Raw genomic sequence first — 18051 nt, 5'->3', positions numbered from 1 at the left:
ACACCCATGGCGCGTTTGTCTGTGGAAAGGTTAACTGCAGGCATGGACCTGATGAAGGATCAAATTTATGGCAGCAATACTCGAAAGGCCATTCTGCATATAGTTCCCAGTCCCATGTCTGTATCTGCGGGACTCCGATCCGGTCTCTTAATCTCCAATGAGCAGGAAGCTCAAGATTACAGGTGAAACAAATTTTTGTAATAATGTCAAAAGGTACTTCCACCATTACTGGTAAATGCTTAAATTCGTTCTAAGATCTTTGGGATAAAATCTAGAGGCCATGTAAAGGAAGAGTGAGCAAACTACCAAGAAAAGGAATCATGAGAAGCAAAAAGAACGTAACAGGATGCAGACTCCTCAGGTTTGTCTAGTCAGCCTGCCCCCTCCAGTTGGCTCATGTGTTATGTCCTAACTGTTGAGCTGACTGAGGGGGGACTCCCTCCCTTCCCAGTGGCTGTACAGATCATAGTCTGCTCCTCTGTCCCTCAAGCACAGGTATGTGGAGGAGTCACCTGCTGGTTGTCAGACGTGCCCTTCCCTTTCTCTTCCTCTTTTTAAAAAAATGTTCATTTATTTTGAGACAGAGAGAAAGAGAGAGCCCGCACGCAAGCAGGGGAGGGAGAGAGCGGGATCCCAAGCAGGCCCCTCACCATCAGCACCGAGCCTGATGTAGGGTTCAATCTCTCAAACTGTGAGATCATGACCTGAACTGAAATCAAGAGTCAGACGCTTAAGCCACTGAGCCACTCAGGCACCCCTACCTTTCTCTTCCTCTCAAGTGGCACATGGCAGTGATTTAAAATTTGGGCACTAGACAGATCTGAGATTGAAACCTGGCTCTGTCACTATAGTAAGCTGGATGAGCCTCAGAAAGAGATATCCACATCCTAACCCCCGGACTTGCGAGTATCACCCTATTCGGAAAAAGGGTCTTTGCAGATATGATTAAGTTAAGGATCCTGTGATGAGATCACCCTGGATTACCTAGATCGGCTGTAAATCCAACAAGTGTCCTTGTAAGTCACAAAGAGGAGACCGAGGGAAGAGGAGTCAACATGACCACACAGGCAGAGATTGAAGTGATGCGGCCACAAGTCAAGGAATGCGACAGTCACCAGAAGCTGGAAGAGGCAAGGAACAGATTCTCCCCTAGGGCCCTTGGAGGGATCATGGCCTTGCCAGATTTTGCAATTTTAGCCTCTAGAACTGCGAGAGAATAAATTTCTGATGTTAAGCCACCGAATGTGTGGTAATTTGTTATGACAGCCTCAAGAAACTGCTACAGTCACTTACTAGTTCTGTGATCCTAAGAAAGCTTCTTAAATTCATCGGCAAAATAGAGAACACAATGGCACCCACCACACCTTACGTGTGAGGATTAAATGTGTGAGAACAGTGCCAAGTACCTACGAACTCCTAAGGAGATGCTGCTGACATCATTACGCTTACCGCTATCCAAAGGGAATTAAACAGAAGGACAGAACACAAGAGCCTATCATGGGCCAGTGTACCTGCAGAGGTGAACATTTCTAAGGCTTCTGGTCTGTTTGAACACACAGGAGACTGTGGCTAAAATAGGCACCAAACCACCTTCTCTAAAAGAGGAGGCCATGGGGGGTGTGTGGGGGGGGGGGCGTTGGGAGGTTTCTCCCTTCACTCAGGCCTGGCAGCCCACAAAGAAATCGTAAGCCCCGGTAAACTAGCCTCTGGAGAGGGAAAGTCCCTACTATTTTATAGTTTCTTCTGCCCTTCTCATTAAGCATCTTGTTCTTTGCTCAGGTTTTTGCAAATTGCTCTGGATGGGACCTGTAGAGAAAGTGCTTTTCTGTGCACTTCCTTCTTATTTCCTTAAGGAACAGAGTTCTTGGGGGAAAAGAACAGTGGATTCTGAGGGCACCTGGAAGAGTAGGTAATTCTAGATCAACTGTGTCACCTTGAATCACTGGGCTCAAGGAATAAAATCCATTTCCGTCACAACTATGGGTAGTAATAGCATACCCACAGCTTCGCTAAAGGAGCAGTCGAGAAAAACATTATTATTATTATTTATTATTACTATCACAATGGTGACTTTATCCACTAAACAGAAATTTCATGACCTACTGACCCTGAAGGGGTATTTGCATACACGGGTGGGAGTGAGAGATGCAAACGCAGGAGGGCGCGGGTAGACAACATGTGTTCATTGCCTTGGGTAGGAGGAGGTGACTATTTCCATACAGACTGTTTCTTACACTATTTTGTTATTGCTGATTCACCAATCAACTGATGTCTTTCCTTCCCTTTGTGGAGGATGATTTTCATGCTATTTTTTTCTTTTCCTTTCTTCTTGTTTCCCAAATACCTTCTCCTCCTGTCTGCTCTTGCTCGGTTCCTCACTCACATGGAAGAATAAAAAGTATAAACATGGAAAAAGTGCTTAAGTAGGGTTGGCAGCCCAACAGTATTGAAAACAGGAACCAGGGTTTCAGAGCATATGTGATCTTTCTACCACTGAGGGACCTACCTTAAGGGGCCCAAAAGCCTATCGGGGGCCAAAGTAGTACCCTGCCGAAGACTGCTCACTCCTGGCAAACCCTATGAGGCATTATGGACATCTAGTGGCTGTTCAAGATAATGCCTCAGGGATCCATGTCAGGGTGGGGAGTAGTCTGCTCTGGGATTTACCAGGAGCCCAATTATCCTGGCTGAGTGAGGTAGTCCAGGGTCCTCTTAGAGTCAGTCCCCTGAATGACCATTTCTTTCATTTCTTATTAGGATTCCAAAGTCACTCAGAATGGCAGACTGGCTCTAGTGAAGACCTATCTTTGTCCCAGTCCAACAAGGTCTAAGGATACCACCTGCACATAAGACGACAGAAGACAGGTGTTCGGAAAAATCTTCAAGCCCCAGGCTTAAATGCCAAAACACTGTCGTCCTGATTGAGGGAAGGAGCTCAGAAATGACAGACTCTGGTACTAGTCGTGTGGCTTTACGTAAGTCACTAAGCTTCTCTGAACTTGATTAATGATATTAGTGGGAGGTTGAGTCCAGCTGATCTCCAAGGTATCTTTAATATTCTGTGATCTATGAGCCTTTTCAGTAGCTGGGAAGACAAAGCGCGATCTACTCTGCTCTGGCAATGTAGATCTCTAAGTTAAACTAAAGGAAGCGTTCTCTTCAACTTTGTGGCTCATTTCCAAGACTTGGCTACTATCCCAATGGATCAACTTTCTCCACAGAGCTATGTATCTGAGAAGAGGTGGGAATCAGGGACTATGAGAACCGGAAAGAGCTGGAAGGAACATTCTAGTCTATTTTCTTAAACTGTTTAGAGCTGTTTTAAGATCTGTCACATTGTCTAGTCAGTGGCAGAAAAACCAGAACTCAGGTCTCCCAATCTCAGGGCAGGTACCACGTTGCTGACTAGGGCCTTGCCTCATCACTTCACGACACCAGTCTCTCTCTGAAACCACAAGTGGAAACATTCTCGACTCAGTGTTTCTTCCTTCTCTTCCTCTCACAGTTTAAGCACTCTTCTTCTCTTCGTTTCCTGGTTGCACCATTCCAAATCAAGGAAGCTGTCGGAACCAGGGCCACGAAGAGCAACAGGCGACGGCTAAATGATATGCAGGTCACAGGATTAGAGGTTTCAGCGCCACTCACAGTTCAGGAGGGCCGTGTGCTGCCATGGCCCCACAGCCTCCTCAGTCTAGTCTGTAGCTTCTACGGTGCTCGCTCAGCTCAGCGGGCCTACAGAGGGCAAAGCAGCCCCGTCTAGAACTCCAACACCAAGCCTGGCGTGTTCGTGTTCATCCATCACTCGCAAATATTTCCTGGGAGACCACCTCACTACTCAGTACTGGTTTGATCCGAGGTAGCCCACCCTTCCATCCACCTACACAGTATGGGGGCATAACCTTCCGTTTGCAGTGCCTGGAGTGAACAGATGGGGTCTGAGTTTGCCTACACTGGCAGGAAACCAGTCTGGGCAGACCCCTCTTTCGCCTGAGGAGGTAGGGGCGGCCATGTGCTCCAGGGTGCTATCAGACTGTGGCCAGGGTGTCCTCCGGCGTGCTACCGGCTCAATGCCAGCTGTGGCCAGGAGAGGACCCTCCCACCAGTAAGCTTCTGATTCTCCTCCTCAGATCCCTATCAGGATAGGTTTACATTCCCTGGATCTCTAAGGGGGGAGGCCCTGTTTGAAGCTGATGACGTACAGATGAAGCTTTAGTAAAGAGAGCAAAAGGAGCCACTCAAGAGCCCAGATAAAGCCTGGTATCAGGGTTGATCTACCTCCATTTCTCTCATTCTTTCTCTTGATTAATTATTGTGAGTAAACAAGTTAAAGAATGTATTTTCTCAGCCCCTCCTCTCCCACCCTTCGTTCTATTTCTCTCATATAGCCTTGACTGAACTTTTTAATACAGTCTTCCCCCCAACTTTGCTTCTGCCATTTACTCTCTGCAGTGCAGACACAATGGACATTTCCGTTAGCGATGAAAACACTGGGCTCAGGGTAAGGAGACCAGACTGAAATGTTGGCTCTGTTGCTTTGTGGACGTACCACCTTGAACGTGTTATTTGTCCGCCTGTGCTCAGTACCTCCATCTGTAAAATGGAGACAACTCTGGCAATTACTTCACTTGATAAACAAAGACTGAACGAGGACAGATCCAGACAGACATCTTTATGTCTACAGCTGTCCATCCAAGCATCTATGCTTAGTATGGTAGAGCAGTAGTAGATAAGCATCCTAGTAAATGACTTTTGAAGTACATGAGTGAAACCTGAATTCTCATCCACTGGGAGCAAACTGGGGAATCACTTCCATGCTCAAGTTCCTACACATCTGCCCTCTCCCAGGGTTCACATCTTGGCTCCGCCACTTACTACGTAATTTTAAGGCAGCATATGAACGACTAAAGTTGTTATTTGACTGCAAATGCATGATCAAAAGGTCTTGGTAAACAATGGGGAATCCAGCTTTCCTACAACAGAACTGTTTCCAGGAATTCAAGAACTCCTTGCCCAGGTTACTGGGTAGTGGGCAATCCCGAGATATGAGCGTGGATGAACTCAGAGCTGAGAAATCCAGGACCTCCTCATTCTTCAGGATTAGCCCACAAGCAGGTGATAGGGGTTTAACAAGCAAGCTTGCCCAGGTGGAGGGGTGGGGGCACACGGAGAAGAGTCTGGAGGCAGCGCCTGAAAAGAAGCAATACTGAGCCAATGCCATATTCTACGGGCTTCCCAGGGCTTAGCCACAGATGGCTCCACCCCCACAAAGCAGAGAAAAGGGCAGTCTTTTTCGGGGGTGGGAAAAGGCTGACCTAGTCCTGTTCTCCTACACTGGGCTGTCAGATGCCCCAGGGTCTCTTCCCCACAAGGCGAAGCAGGTTGCTACGCAGTTCTCACTGAGACCCAGCAACACAGAACAGCTAGTGAAGCCCTCGGGCGGAAGGTTTAAGACCCACCTTTCTCAAGGCTTGGGGAAGAGAAAGGGCGACACTGGGCTGCCAAGAGTGAGAAGCGGTGGCCGCCGCTCGTGAATGAACGGGTTCTCCCCTGGTTTCTGGTAGTTCACCTCAATCTTGCCTGCCGGCTGCTGTGCTGTCCCGGGTCGTCATTCCCCGGGGTCCCCCCACTTGGCCTTTCCTTCCACCATTTGCCCTCCCTGCAGCCCTCATTAAGAAAACTACCATTTAAAAGTTAAAACCGAGGAAGGGTGAGAAAATTTGCGAGGGCGGGGGGGGGGGGGCGGCGCAGGACGAATGTGCATCTGTGCGGCAGCGCGGGGCGGCCCGCGGAGCCCAGGCTCTCGGTCTTCTGGCTCCAAGAGGCCCCAGCCGCCCCCGCGTCCCCACCGTGCATCGCCGAACTCCGCGTATGCTGCCCGGGCCGCGCGCGGCCAGGCGCCCCGTCAGCAGTCGGCGGGGGTGAGGATGACGCGGACCGGGCGGGAGGCCGGCCAACTGCAGCAACCCCGCCGCGCCACCCGCTTCCCGGCCCCGGAGCCCACCGCGTCCGGAGCCGGAGGGGGCCCGACGCCCGGGGGCGGGGCGGGGCACGGACCGCGGTCTCTCCCGCAGCAGCCCCGCCGCTCCAGCCTATCAGCGGCCACCCGGCGGCTCCCTCGGCTGGACCAAAATAGCTGCGAACGCCTGCGACTTGCGCGCGGCCCCTCACTTGACGCTCACTCCGGCTCGTTCGCCCGCTCCGCTCCCCTCGCCTAAAAGGGGGCGGGGAGGAAGCGCCGGGGAGGGGGGTGGGGGGTGGGGGAGAGAGAGGAAGGAGGAAGGAAGGAAGGAAGGGAGGAAGGAAGGAAGGAAGGGAGGGAGGGAGTCGGACGGAGGCGCGGAGCTCGGGGCTGCGCGGCGCGGCGCTGCAAGGCGCCGGCGTTAACCCCTCGAGGGCAGGCAGCGGAGGGGGAGCGGTGTTAATACATAAGAGCACTGCATCACGCTAATCTTCTCCCCAGAACAGTATGCGTCAGCAGTACATTCACGTTCTGACTGAAGGACAAAAGGATGAGAGAGCAGTCTGCGTGGCTGCTGCCTGCAACACCGCGAGCCCGGCGCGAGGAGGAGACGGTGGGCGCCGAGCGCAGGGGCCCCGCTGCTGCTGCTGCTGCTGCTGCCGCCGCCGCCGCCGCTAGCCAGCGCGGACCATGTTCTCGAGCTCCGGAGCGTTCCCCGCAGCCGCGACCCCCGCTGCTCACGCCACCGCCGGCGCTCGGGCCGCTGCAGCAGTCCGCGGGCGGCGCAGCCACTGAAGGCGCCGCGAGCCAAAGCCCGGAACTCGCTCCCTCCGCACAAAGCCAGAGCCGGCGGCGCGCCGGGGGCCCGGCTGCGGCGGGCGGCGGCGGGCGGTTGCGCGCCACCGGGGGCTGCGGCCGCCGCCGCCGCCGCCGGACCCGCGCCCGCCCCCGGACTCCCTGAAGGGGCCTGCGGTGCGGGCGCGACCCGGCCGCCGCGCGCTTCTCCGGCCGGCGGACCTGGTCCCGGCGCTGCCTCCACGCCGCTGACCCTCAGGGAGCTGGACGGACTGCTGCTCCTCGCGCCGGCAGACGGCGGGCTGGGAAACTAAGCCCAGTTTTGGTCTTTTTAACCCTTGAGAGAAGAGGCGAGCAAAGAAGGGGGTGTGTGTCTGGGGAGGGCGAAGGAGCCACGAACACCTCCTCTTAACTCTCGCAGCCCCGCGGGCGAACGACTGCATCAGCTGCCTCCGGCCGGAACCGCCGCCACAAGGAGAGGGGGCAGCGCAGCAGCGAGCGAGCGCGGCCTGGGAGGCTTCGGGGCGCCCCCTCACCCCCGCCGGGTGGCAGCCGCGGGAGCGGGCTGGGGGCGCCGGAGGCACGCTCCGGCGATGAAGCGGCTTCCCCCGTGGCTGGTGCGAGCCGGTGCCAGGGTCCAAGGACAAAGCAGGGAAGCGCTGGTGGCGCCGCTCCTCGCGCTCAGGGGGGGGCATGCACCTGCATAGCCCGCCGGGCCTCGGCTCTCCCCGGCGCGCCTCAACTCCGCTGCTTCGCCGTAGCCTGCTCCGGATTTACTAGAAGCCATTTTGTCTCCCCCACCCCTCCCCTCCCCTCCCCTCCCCTCCGCCCTCCCCGCCCCCTCCACTCCCCCCCTTCCCCCGTTTTGTTAATTAAAACTAAGAAGTAAGAATGGCAACGACGTGGCCGGCTCCCGTGGAGAACGCTTAAGGACACCACGCCAATTCCTTCCTTCCGAGGTAGGTGACAGCGACTCACTGGGTGGGGATGGTTGCCGCGGGGGAGAGAAAGTCTCGGCTTTCCGAGGGCTTGCCTTGAGGGGGGCTGGAGACAGGGGCCACGCTTTAGTTGGGCATGCTTTTATTCCGCCGGTCCGCTCCGTCTCTCTAATCGCCCCCTCCCCACCTCCTTCTCCAGATGGAAAGAGGAGCTCCTAGCTCATTTAAGCCGGGGTAGGGCTGGTTCTCCTTTCCGAGCCAAAATCCCAGGCGATGGTGAATTATGAACGTGCCACACCATGAAGCTCTTGTGGCAGGTAACTGTGCACCACACCTGGAATGCCGTCCTGCTCCCCGTCGTCTACCTCACGGCGCAAGTGTGGATTCTGTGTGCAGCCATCGCCGCTGCCGCCTCCGCCGGGCCCCAGAACTGCCCATCCGTTTGCTCGTGCAGTAACCAGTTCAGCAAGGTGGTGTGCACCCGTCGGGGCCTCTCCGAGGTCCCTCAGGGTATTCCCTCCAACACCCGGTACCTCAACCTCATGGAAAACAATATCCAGATGATCCAGGCCGACACCTTTCGCCACCTCCACCACCTGGAGGTCCTGCAGCTGGGCAGGAACTCCATCCGGCAGATCGAGGTGGGGGCCTTCAACGGCCTGGCCAGCCTCAACACCCTGGAGCTGTTTGACAACTGGCTGACAGTCATCCCCAGTGGGGCCTTTGAGTACCTGTCCAAGCTGCGGGAGCTCTGGCTTCGCAACAACCCCATAGAAAGCATCCCCTCTTATGCCTTCAACCGGGTGCCCTCCCTCATGCGCTTGGACTTGGGGGAGCTCAAGAAGCTGGAGTACATCTCTGAGGGCGCTTTTGAGGGACTGTTCAACCTCAAGTACCTGAACCTGGGCATGTGCAACATTAAAGATATGCCCAATCTGACCCCCCTGGTGGGGCTGGAGGAGCTGGAGATGTCAGGGAACCACTTCCCTGAGATCAGGCCTGGCTCCTTCCACGGCCTCAGCTCCCTCAAGAAGCTTTGGGTCATGAACTCACAGGTCAGCCTGATTGAGCGGAACGCTTTTGATGGGCTGGCCTCACTTGTGGAACTCAACCTGGCCCACAATAACCTCTCTTCTTTGCCCCATGACCTCTTCACCCCACTGAGGTACCTTGTGGAGTTGCACCTACACCACAATCCCTGGAACTGCGATTGTGACATTCTGTGGCTAGCCTGGTGGCTTCGGGAGTACATACCCACCAATTCTACCTGCTGCGGCCGCTGTCATGCTCCCCTGCACATGCGTGGCCGCTACCTGGTGGAGGTAGACCAGGCCTCCTTCCAGTGCTCTGCCCCCTTCATCATGGATGCCCCTCGGGATCTCAACATCTCCGAGGGTCGGATGGCGGAACTTAAGTGTCGGACTCCCCCAATGTCCTCCGTGAAGTGGCTGCTGCCCAATGGGACAGTGCTCAGCCACGCCTCCCGCCACCCGAGGATCTCTGTCCTCAACGACGGCACCTTGAACTTTTCCCACGTGCTGCTCTCAGACACCGGGGTATACACTTGCATGGTGACCAACGTGGCAGGCAACTCCAACGCCTCGGCCTACCTCAACGTGAGCACGGCCGAGCTCAACACCTCCAACTACAGCTTCTTCACCACAGTCACAGTGGAGACCACTGAGATCTCACCTGAGGATACGACGCGCAAGTACAAGCCTGTTCCTACGACGTCCACTGGTTATCAGCCGGCATATACCACCTCCACCACGGTGCTCATTCAGACCACCCGTGTGCCCAAGCAGGTACCCGCGACAGACACCAATGATAAGATGCAGACCAGCCTGGATGAAGTCATGAAGACCACCAAGATCATCATTGGCTGCTTTGTGGCAGTGACTCTGCTAGCTGCCGCCATGTTGATTGTCTTCTACAAACTTCGTAAGAGGCACCAGCAGAGGAGTACAGTCACAGCCGCCCGGACAGTTGAGATCATCCAGGTGGACGAAGACATCCCAGCGGCGGCGTCTGCGGCAGCAACAGCAGCTCCGTCCGGTGTATCAGGTGAGGGGGCAGTAGTGCTGCCCACAATTCATGACCATATTAACTACAACACCTACAAACCAGCACATGGGGCCCACTGGACAGAAAACAGCCTGGGGAACTCTCTGCACCCCGCAGTCACCACAATCTCTGAACCTTATATAATTCAGACCCATACCAAGGACAAGGTACAGGAAACTCAAATATGACTCCCCTCCCCCCAAAAACTTACAAAATGCAATAGAATGCACACACACACACACACACACACACACACACACACACACAAGACAGCAACTTTTGTACAGAGTGGGGAGAGACTTTTTCTTGTATATGCTTCTATATTAAATCTACGGGCTGGTAAAAGAAACAGATTATATTAAAATTTAAAAACAAAAATTCAAAACAAAACTATTTTCTAACTTGTAAGTTCTATTTAAAGGGGGGAGTGGGGTTCTTGGGAACGTTGTGGGGTAGAAGCCACAAGTCAACTTGCTATGATGCCAGAAGGGATTTCTGATACAAGGCTGAAACTGCTAAGATAAACTAAAACAACAACAAATATCCCTAAAGAGGTAGGGTGTGGGCTGCTGAGGGGTGGGGTGGGGGTGGGGGTAGACTGTCATTTTTTAGAAGATGCTTCACAGCATACAGGAATACCCATTTCTATAGACACCTTTCTTAAGCTGAGAGCTGTCTTTGCAAATTTATTTTAAAAAGAAATACAAAAAAAGCACCGAGAATTTGTACTGTGCTGAAGTGTCGAGAGGCAATAATTTTTTTTTTCTTCAGAGGCCAAGGGGAAGATAGATCTGTAAATGTATTCTAAACAGGAAAACCACCAAAATTTAAATGACTCCTTAAAGGGGCTCGGTCTTTCCGTCTGTCCATGTGCACAAGGCTCCTTGGTTTGTGCACCGGGACACGCGCGTGCCCTGCCTGACAGCGCGCCTCGGGAAGGAGCAGAGAAGGAAGGGGGCTGGCGTAGCTCTCAGTCAAATGCTTTCACATTGCACCAGATTCCTGCAGATGGGTTTAACCCACTCTCTGCAGGGCATGTGTCTATTCAGGGTTTCCCTTGAGGGGGAGGAGGCCCCCCCCAAGGGGGTGCGGCCACAGAGGGGGGGTGGGAAGGGAGAGCAGAAGCAGAGAGAATGTATTCACAGGAGGCCATAAATTAGCATGGTGCCATGTCCACCTGTTGTTCCTGGTATCTGACAAATGATTGTAGACAATGATGGCATTTTATGATTTTTTATAAAGGTTTTGTTTGTTTTAAGGTGGAGAAGGAGGAGAGGCTGGGATTGGGGAGCTTGGGGGAGTGGAAGCTTTTCTCATGCTTGTGATTTGGTGACTATTCTAAATGCTGATTCATTAGGGATTATTACAGCTGATGTCAACTGGTTGTGGTGATGGGGTGGGGGCAGAACATGAGTGGAGAGAGAAAAAGGGCACAGGCTCATTTCAAGTACAATGAAGCCTTTACTAAACAGGATGGTTCACAAAAAAGATGTGAATCCACAGTTAAAACAAAAGTGATATACATGCACACAAGAAGTCAGTTCTGCAAGGAGTCCTGTGGAACGTGGCACAGTGGGGGGAAGGCTTCCCTCTCCCAGGCCGACCTCAGGAGGAGGTGGAGGAGAAAGGGTGGGCGTGGGCGGGGAAGGCAGAGATCTCTGTTATTCTGGTCCATTTAATGCTGTAACTTCTTTCATTTATTATTTTAGCTTTAAAAAGAAATAAAGGGTTCAGATTTGAAAGGGGTGGGATGGGTGGGTGGGGGGGAATGCCAACAAAAGAACACTGATTGTAATGTGAGAAAAGTGTATTTTTGTATTTTAATAAATATTGTTCAATTTTTAATCCAATGTCCCCAAAGGGTTAAATTGAATAAGGTCCTATAGATCCTTATAAGCATTAACCAAGTCATTTCTATTTAAAGAAAAAAAGGCAAAGGGAGGGGAGACGTAAGGTGGGAGGGGAAGACAATGTTAAATTTCTTTCAAGTATGGGAAAACGCTAAAGCTGTTAACAGTCTTTCCTTAGCTTAAATAAAAAGCACCCCAATTCTAGTGCACCTTCCAAAAGCTAAGTGTGTTAGTCCCTGGCTTTGTTGGGGGTAGAACCAAATTCCTGATGCCCTGGAAAAGCAGGGGAAATGGGTCAGCCTCAGCTCCTGGGACCAGGCCAGAAGTTAAATGCCACCTCAGCAGAAGCTGCTGGTCAGGCAGCACCAGCTCTATCTACCCAGAGACCCTGGGGGACCTGGATTTAAGAGGTCTGCAATAATGCTGTTTGGCTTAAACTTCCCACAGGCAGTGTTCCTTCTGTTCTCTGGGTGCTGAATAGTCAAACATGTCTCGGTGGTGGTGGGTGTCTGTCTCCTGATGCTTACCGAGTACTGACGTCCAGGGAGGCTGCATGAACCGGGACCCTGCGTCTCCTCAGCATTTTTATACTAATGCAGGGAATCGGGACTGAGTGGGTGTGATCTCCCTGGCACTGAACGGGGAGAGAGGCAGGCAGCACTTTGCAGCAGTTGGCTAAGAAAAGGGCCAATTCTTAATCCCCTGGGTGGATATGTGTCCTTTCTGGGTCTCGGTGTTTGTGGTAGCATGCGTGCATGCATGGCATACCTTTAGAAACTGTCACTCACATTTCCAGGCTCCAAATACATGTTCCCTCTGGCTCTCCTTTTACCGCCGTAGCTACCCCCGATAACACGCTAAAACTGCAGCAGAGTAAAGGGTGGGACTTGGCCAGGACCAGCTGAAAAAGCAAGAAATTATCCCTTTCCCAGCACCACAAGACAACTCGGGCTGTTCAGAACAGCTTCCTGGGTACACATTCAGAGGCAACTGTGGACAAAGCGGCTGCTTCAGAAACAGAGGATGTGGGGCCAGGTTTCCTAACCTTTTTTGGCAGCTATTTGGATAGTTAGGGATTGTACAGTCGCTTTGGAATGATGAAGGGTCTGTGGCTGAACCAGAGCTCTGAGGGGAGGGGTACAGAAATGGTCCTAAAACATTCCCGGGGAAGAGTCCTAAGAACAAACATTGTCCCGGGGGCTGAGTGTGTTGCCATCTTGGGATCTGAGGGAGAAGCGCTTTCCAGAAGAAACCGGAAAGGAGGTGGGGGAGACTGAGCTCTGGTTCTTGGGTTTAAGTGTCCTTAGGGCTGCAAGGGTAGTTCCTTTCTGCTCTGGGCCCACTCTTTGAGCTGGGCACCGTTTCAGCTTTTATAGCAGCAAACCTCCATTGCCGTAATGGTGGGTATTGCCTCCTTCGTAGCAGGCACCTGGGACAGCTTTTCAGAGAGGAGTCCCATGAGCACCGAAAGTGCAGGCTTTCATGCTGTGTTGGTGACTCATCCTCAGGCCTGACGGCCAAGCTATGGGACATGGGTTGGTAGCTCTTCAGGGGAGTAGTTTGTAGCAACACATTAGAGGGAAAGACTGCTGCTGATTATATGGAGTTAAAGAATTTTCTAAGGGCCATGAAAGATCATTTAGTCTAATCTTTTTACATTTTATGGTCAAGGAAACAGCCCCAGAGAAACTGAAAGATATCTCCAAGGTCACACTGCTAGTCAGTGGAAGAGGTGGGACTGAAACCAAGATCTCTGGACTCCCAAGTCAAATGTGCCTTCTTCACTCAGGCTCTTCTGGGCTATCAAGAACCTATTTCTTTCCCTGCCACGGTGCAGTAAAAATGGGACCTTCCTCCACATATCGCTGTGTTCTCTTCTCCTTTTTGGGGTGCTCAATCTCCTTCAGAACTGGCTGTACTGCCCCCCAAGGTCTGACCAGAATTCTGACCACAGGGGGCCCCACAGCTGGCCAAAGGGCCACGTGTGCTCACTAAGGGGTTAGATCCTCAGGACTGTACAAAACAGCTTCCGATTCGGAGGTTCAGTGGCAGACGGCTGCTGGAGAAAGGGTGACGTTAGACCAGGCAGGGTGTTCACAAAGGGAAGGTAGCTTGGCCTTCTCCCATCCTCAGCCTTGGAAGCTCTGCAGAGTTGAGGATTGACAGAGGTCTTAAAGCACCTACCAGAGCAAGTTCTCCACAGTGGAATGGTTTCTGCTTATTTGGCTCAACAATGAGACTGTCGGGGGTGGGGGGGTGGGGGGGTGGGGTCCTTAACGTCTCTCCTCCACTGTACCTACCCCAGCCCCAGCTCTGTTAAGCGCCATGCTGTGGCTGCCACTCCCATAATCTGCTCCAGGCCTTTTAATGCTCTTCGGTGTTCCGCTGCATCTTATTATCAAAGAAGGGAGAGTAGACAGGACAGTTTCTAAGGTCTAGAGACACTGGCTTTATCAGGGCTGTTTAACATGTATTGAGGCCAAGAACTTGCTGGGTGCTGGGTAGAACAATGTAGTAAAGAGTCCCTGGCAAAACAATTCCTGTTATTGGTGGGGAAGAGGTCCAGAGTCCATGGCCATTGACAGTGGAGAGTTCTGGCTTCCTTCTGTGGAGATGGACAGAGACTAGGACAGGGCTAAGGGGGGCCTTACACAGCCCAGACTACTACCTCAGGGGGCAAGAGCCCACAATTAAGGCCCTAACATTTTACTGCAACAAAGCGGCAGGGGATTAAAATTAGAGAAGAAGAAGAGAGAACATTTATATCCAAACATATGTCTGATTTTATCTCCTCTGCTGGCGCTCAGCACTACATGCCATCGGCTAATGCGGGCACTGTTCACGCCATTTCTAAATCCTGCCTCAGCTAAACCGCAAGGCAGTTTTTGGCTCAAAAGCACCTCTCCTGGTCTTCATGCATTCAGAAAACACCCTTTACCCCTGAAGGGGTGAGAAGGGTTTGGGCGGTGAATTAAGGTTGTTTTCATCTTTGCGTTAAATTTCAAATGAAGCAAATTGCTTCTTGAAGCAGCGACAAATGCTTCAGGAACCACATCAGTGAAATGTACATATCTATAAAGCAGCAATATAGCGTAGTGCTTACAAGCATAGACTTTGGATCTGGTCTTCCTGGGTTGAATCTCAGCTCCATTGCTTACTACCTGTGTGACTTTGGGTAAATACTCAGTTTATTCATATGTGAAATGGACATATTAGTATCTACGATCTCACGGCTTCACAGGTTGTGAAAACTGAAATTATATGTATAAAGTCATACTTAAGAGTGGTGACTGGCATCACGTAGTAACGCTGTATTGTTGGTAGTTATCTGATGACAAACATAAGGACCAACTGACCAGCCCCCAGTCACTACCACCTCGATTCTAGAACCTCATCTGTGCCCAGAGAGAACATTATTGAGCTATTCCAGAGAGGAACGATGCTTACTCAGAAGTTGGGGACAGGGGGACAGTACCATGTAACCAAGGCCAGGCCCAGAGGGAAAGAGGGGTTGTACTTTTCCCTCCAGGAAACCAGTGCCTTGTGCTCTGTTCCCTAATCCAGCTCTCCAGCTGGCCCAAGGTGCCGTTTCCGTCCCGGAAGAGATTACCTTTCCTTGCGCTAAGCCAGAAGAAAGGAAAGGTGCTGCTGTTGGTGGTGATGCACAAGCTGAGGGCTGGGCCAGGAATCCTTTACCTAAGAAACCTTGTTCCTTTCCTAAGAGGATAAGCTTCCTGGAGGCTTTTCCACCTATCCCTGTTTTTCTGTCAGGGTGCCTTGCCAAGGGTAGGGCAGGGGAGGGCTGAGGCACCTGGAGGGAGAAGGCAGGACAGAGAGGAGCTGCTGGGGCTTCAAAGCAGAATTAAAGGGCAGAAAAGAAGACCAGAATTTGAGCAAGTGAGAGCAGAATGGAGCTATATGGCAGATAGACAGGCTAAGGGTGTGCAATGCAGTTAAGGAGGAAAGCCAGGGAGATTCCGCTGTCCTAGCAAGCAAGAGGCTGGCTGGACCCTGGATGGGGGAGGACCAGTCCGATATTCATGGCATGGGACAGAGGAGAAGAAAAGCAGGGAGATCAACTTTCCAAGAGAAGTCTAAGAGAGAAAGCATTCCGATTTCCTAATGAGTGGCTAGAATTCGATTTTCGGACGATCACAGGTTTTGTGCTCCGGTACATGCCAGCTCTGCTGTCGGTACTTGGGCCAAACCACCCACAACAGTCCTGTTCTCTATCCTGCAGGCTGGCCAACTGCCAGGGGGAAACAGCCCAGTTCTTAGGACCATAACCTAATCTGGACCCTGACCGGCTCACTCAGGGGTCTGCACTGAACCTGGTTCCTCATTTCTATGAGGGCAAAGACAGGGAGAGAGAAGTGGGTGCAAGTCACTGCGGATCCACGAAAAGAGTATTACTCCAGAGGGAGGGTATTACATAAATTGTGTTTTTCCATAAAAATGAGGACATGGACCCTGGCAGTGAGTCAGAGAGATTAGGCTGTGAGGCCTATGGGGGCCATCTCTGGGAGAAGCTCTCCTGTCAAACAGTGTTAGCATTTGAGACGATGGTGTCTTCCCTAACTTACCCCATCAAGATTTCTGACCCTCCAGTAGGGAAGCATGGAGAGGAAAGGCTGCTCTATTGCCAGGTGTGGGGACTAGATGGAGGAGAGTAGTAGTCAGCCTTTCATGGTCATTCATTCTGTGCACCTAGGAACAATACTAGAACAATTACTAGAGATTTTATTACCAAATGCCAAAGGAACAGTCCTTGGTCCACTAGTTTCTTTAATACTCACTCACCTCCTTATAACCCCACTAATAAGTAGCACCCTCCAGTAACATTTTTTTAATGTTTATTTATTTTTGAGAGAGAGAGAGACAGAGTGTGAGTGGGGGAAGGGCAGAGAGGGAATGAGACACAGAATCCGAACCAGGCTCCAGGCTCTGAGCTGTCAGCACAGAGCCTGACACAGGGCTTGAACTCACAAACTGTGAGATCATGACCTGAGCTGGAGTCAGACACTCAAGCATCTGAGCCACCCAGGTGCCCCAATAACTCTTATATCAGGGTGTTTCCCTCTATAATCCCCATCTGAGTACAGTCATCTGCCATGATAGGACCTAGGCCATTTTTGCAAGATCGTTCCACTCTAGAAGATTGATGGCTCTTTCTTCCGACAGGCCTCATGCGTTTCCTCTTCCAAGGCAACTCCTTCATCTATAGTCTCTGAAAGTTCCTTTAAGGTCTCACCTCTGGTTTCCCCATGTCTGCACTGGTGCTGATGTAGTCACTAGATTAAATCACTCGACCTGCTCAATGAGTCAGCACGGATGACTGAGAAGAGCTTTCACACACTAACTGTTCCCTATGCAAAGTTTGGTTTCTTGGCCTCCGGCTACTTCTTCCTAGAGTCTTCAAGGGTCTGGCTCCTTCCCTTCTATCTACTCATCCAGGTTCATTAAGACCATTCAGGCAGCTTCTCCCACTCAGATTCCGCCCTGTAGGTGAACTGAATGAGTTACAGACAGCTCTCCGCACAGGCAGTTCCTTGCACGGATAGGGCAGCAGTGTTTGCAGGAATGCTCAGTGTGTCCCTCACAAAAGGCCCAGCACAGGCCCAGAAATGGAGCTGAGGCCTCAGATACACACAGCCTGTTCCTGCAGCCTACCAGCTGCAGTGGTTACAAGTTATAATCTATTACCATTGCAAGAAGACTTAATTTCTGGACTTAAGGGAAGTCGGATAATACTTTATCCTATTAGCTCTGCTGTGAGACTTGACAATGGCTTCCTTCTGACATGACAGCATATTCTTCCAATTCATCTCTTTAAGGGGATGGAGTGGGAGAGTCTGGAATAAGAAAGGAGGGAGGGCCAAGGAAGAGACTGCTAAAGGAATCAGGGAATTCTAATTTTTTAATTAGAAATGAGGTGGGGGCTTGAAGACACATGACAAGGCTGAGATATCTCGAAGCATGTTTGCATTTCATTTTGTTACTCTGATGAGGGAAGTGAGTGCACCTACTGGGTGTATCGTATGCATGTGTGTCAGAAGAAGGCTCTGAAGCTACAGAGAAGCCTGAAAACAAGAAGAATAAGGAACTGGCCTATTCCATACTCTTCTTGTTTCAGCCTGCTGTGCCTGCAGGGTAGCTTTCCCTTTCCTTAGTCCCTATGCCACATTCCTGTTGTAAGTCCACATCTCTTCTGACCAGTGGTATCATGTCCGTTGAGGGCACCTTCACATCTTGGGGGTGTCATCAAGGCTGGCCAACCTTGGGGTGGCAAGACACTGAGGACAGAGTGATGGTTTATAGCTTCAAAATTCAGAGATGTGGAAACGGTGAAGGGAATTTCCAAGTTAACTCAGAGAATCTAATTGAACCCCCTTATTTCACTTATGAGGAAAATGAAGTCCAGGGGACTTTCCTAGGTGTCACATAG

At 51.7% G+C, this 18051-nt stretch overlaps 2 protein-coding genes across 2 annotated transcripts in view; one reads left to right on the top strand and one right to left on the bottom strand.

Moving 5' to 3' along the window:
* Nucleotides 1-18051, bottom strand: part of SND1 (staphylococcal nuclease and tudor domain containing 1) — a 423778-nt gene that overhangs the window by 50619 nt on the left and 355108 nt on the right. The window lies entirely within an intron of this gene.
* On the top strand, nucleotides 6958-10326 carry LRRC4 (leucine rich repeat containing 4). The gene is made up of 2 exons (XM_047848729.1): nucleotides 6958-7713; nucleotides 7892-10326. Exon 2 carries the CDS (start codon nucleotides 7992-7994, stop codon nucleotides 9942-9944), a length of 1953 nt encoding a protein of 650 aa, XP_047704685.1. The 5' UTR covers nucleotides 6958-7713; nucleotides 7892-7991; the 3' UTR covers nucleotides 9945-10326.

The sequence above is a fragment of the Prionailurus viverrinus genome, chromosome A2 (genome assembly GCF_022837055.1).
Source record: "Prionailurus viverrinus isolate Anna chromosome A2, UM_Priviv_1.0, whole genome shotgun sequence".
NCBI classification, from domain to species: domain Eukaryota; kingdom Metazoa; phylum Chordata; class Mammalia; order Carnivora; family Felidae; genus Prionailurus; species Prionailurus viverrinus.
The sequence above is the reverse complement of the archived record's forward strand: the minus strand, read 5'-3'. Positions and strand labels throughout refer to the sequence as shown.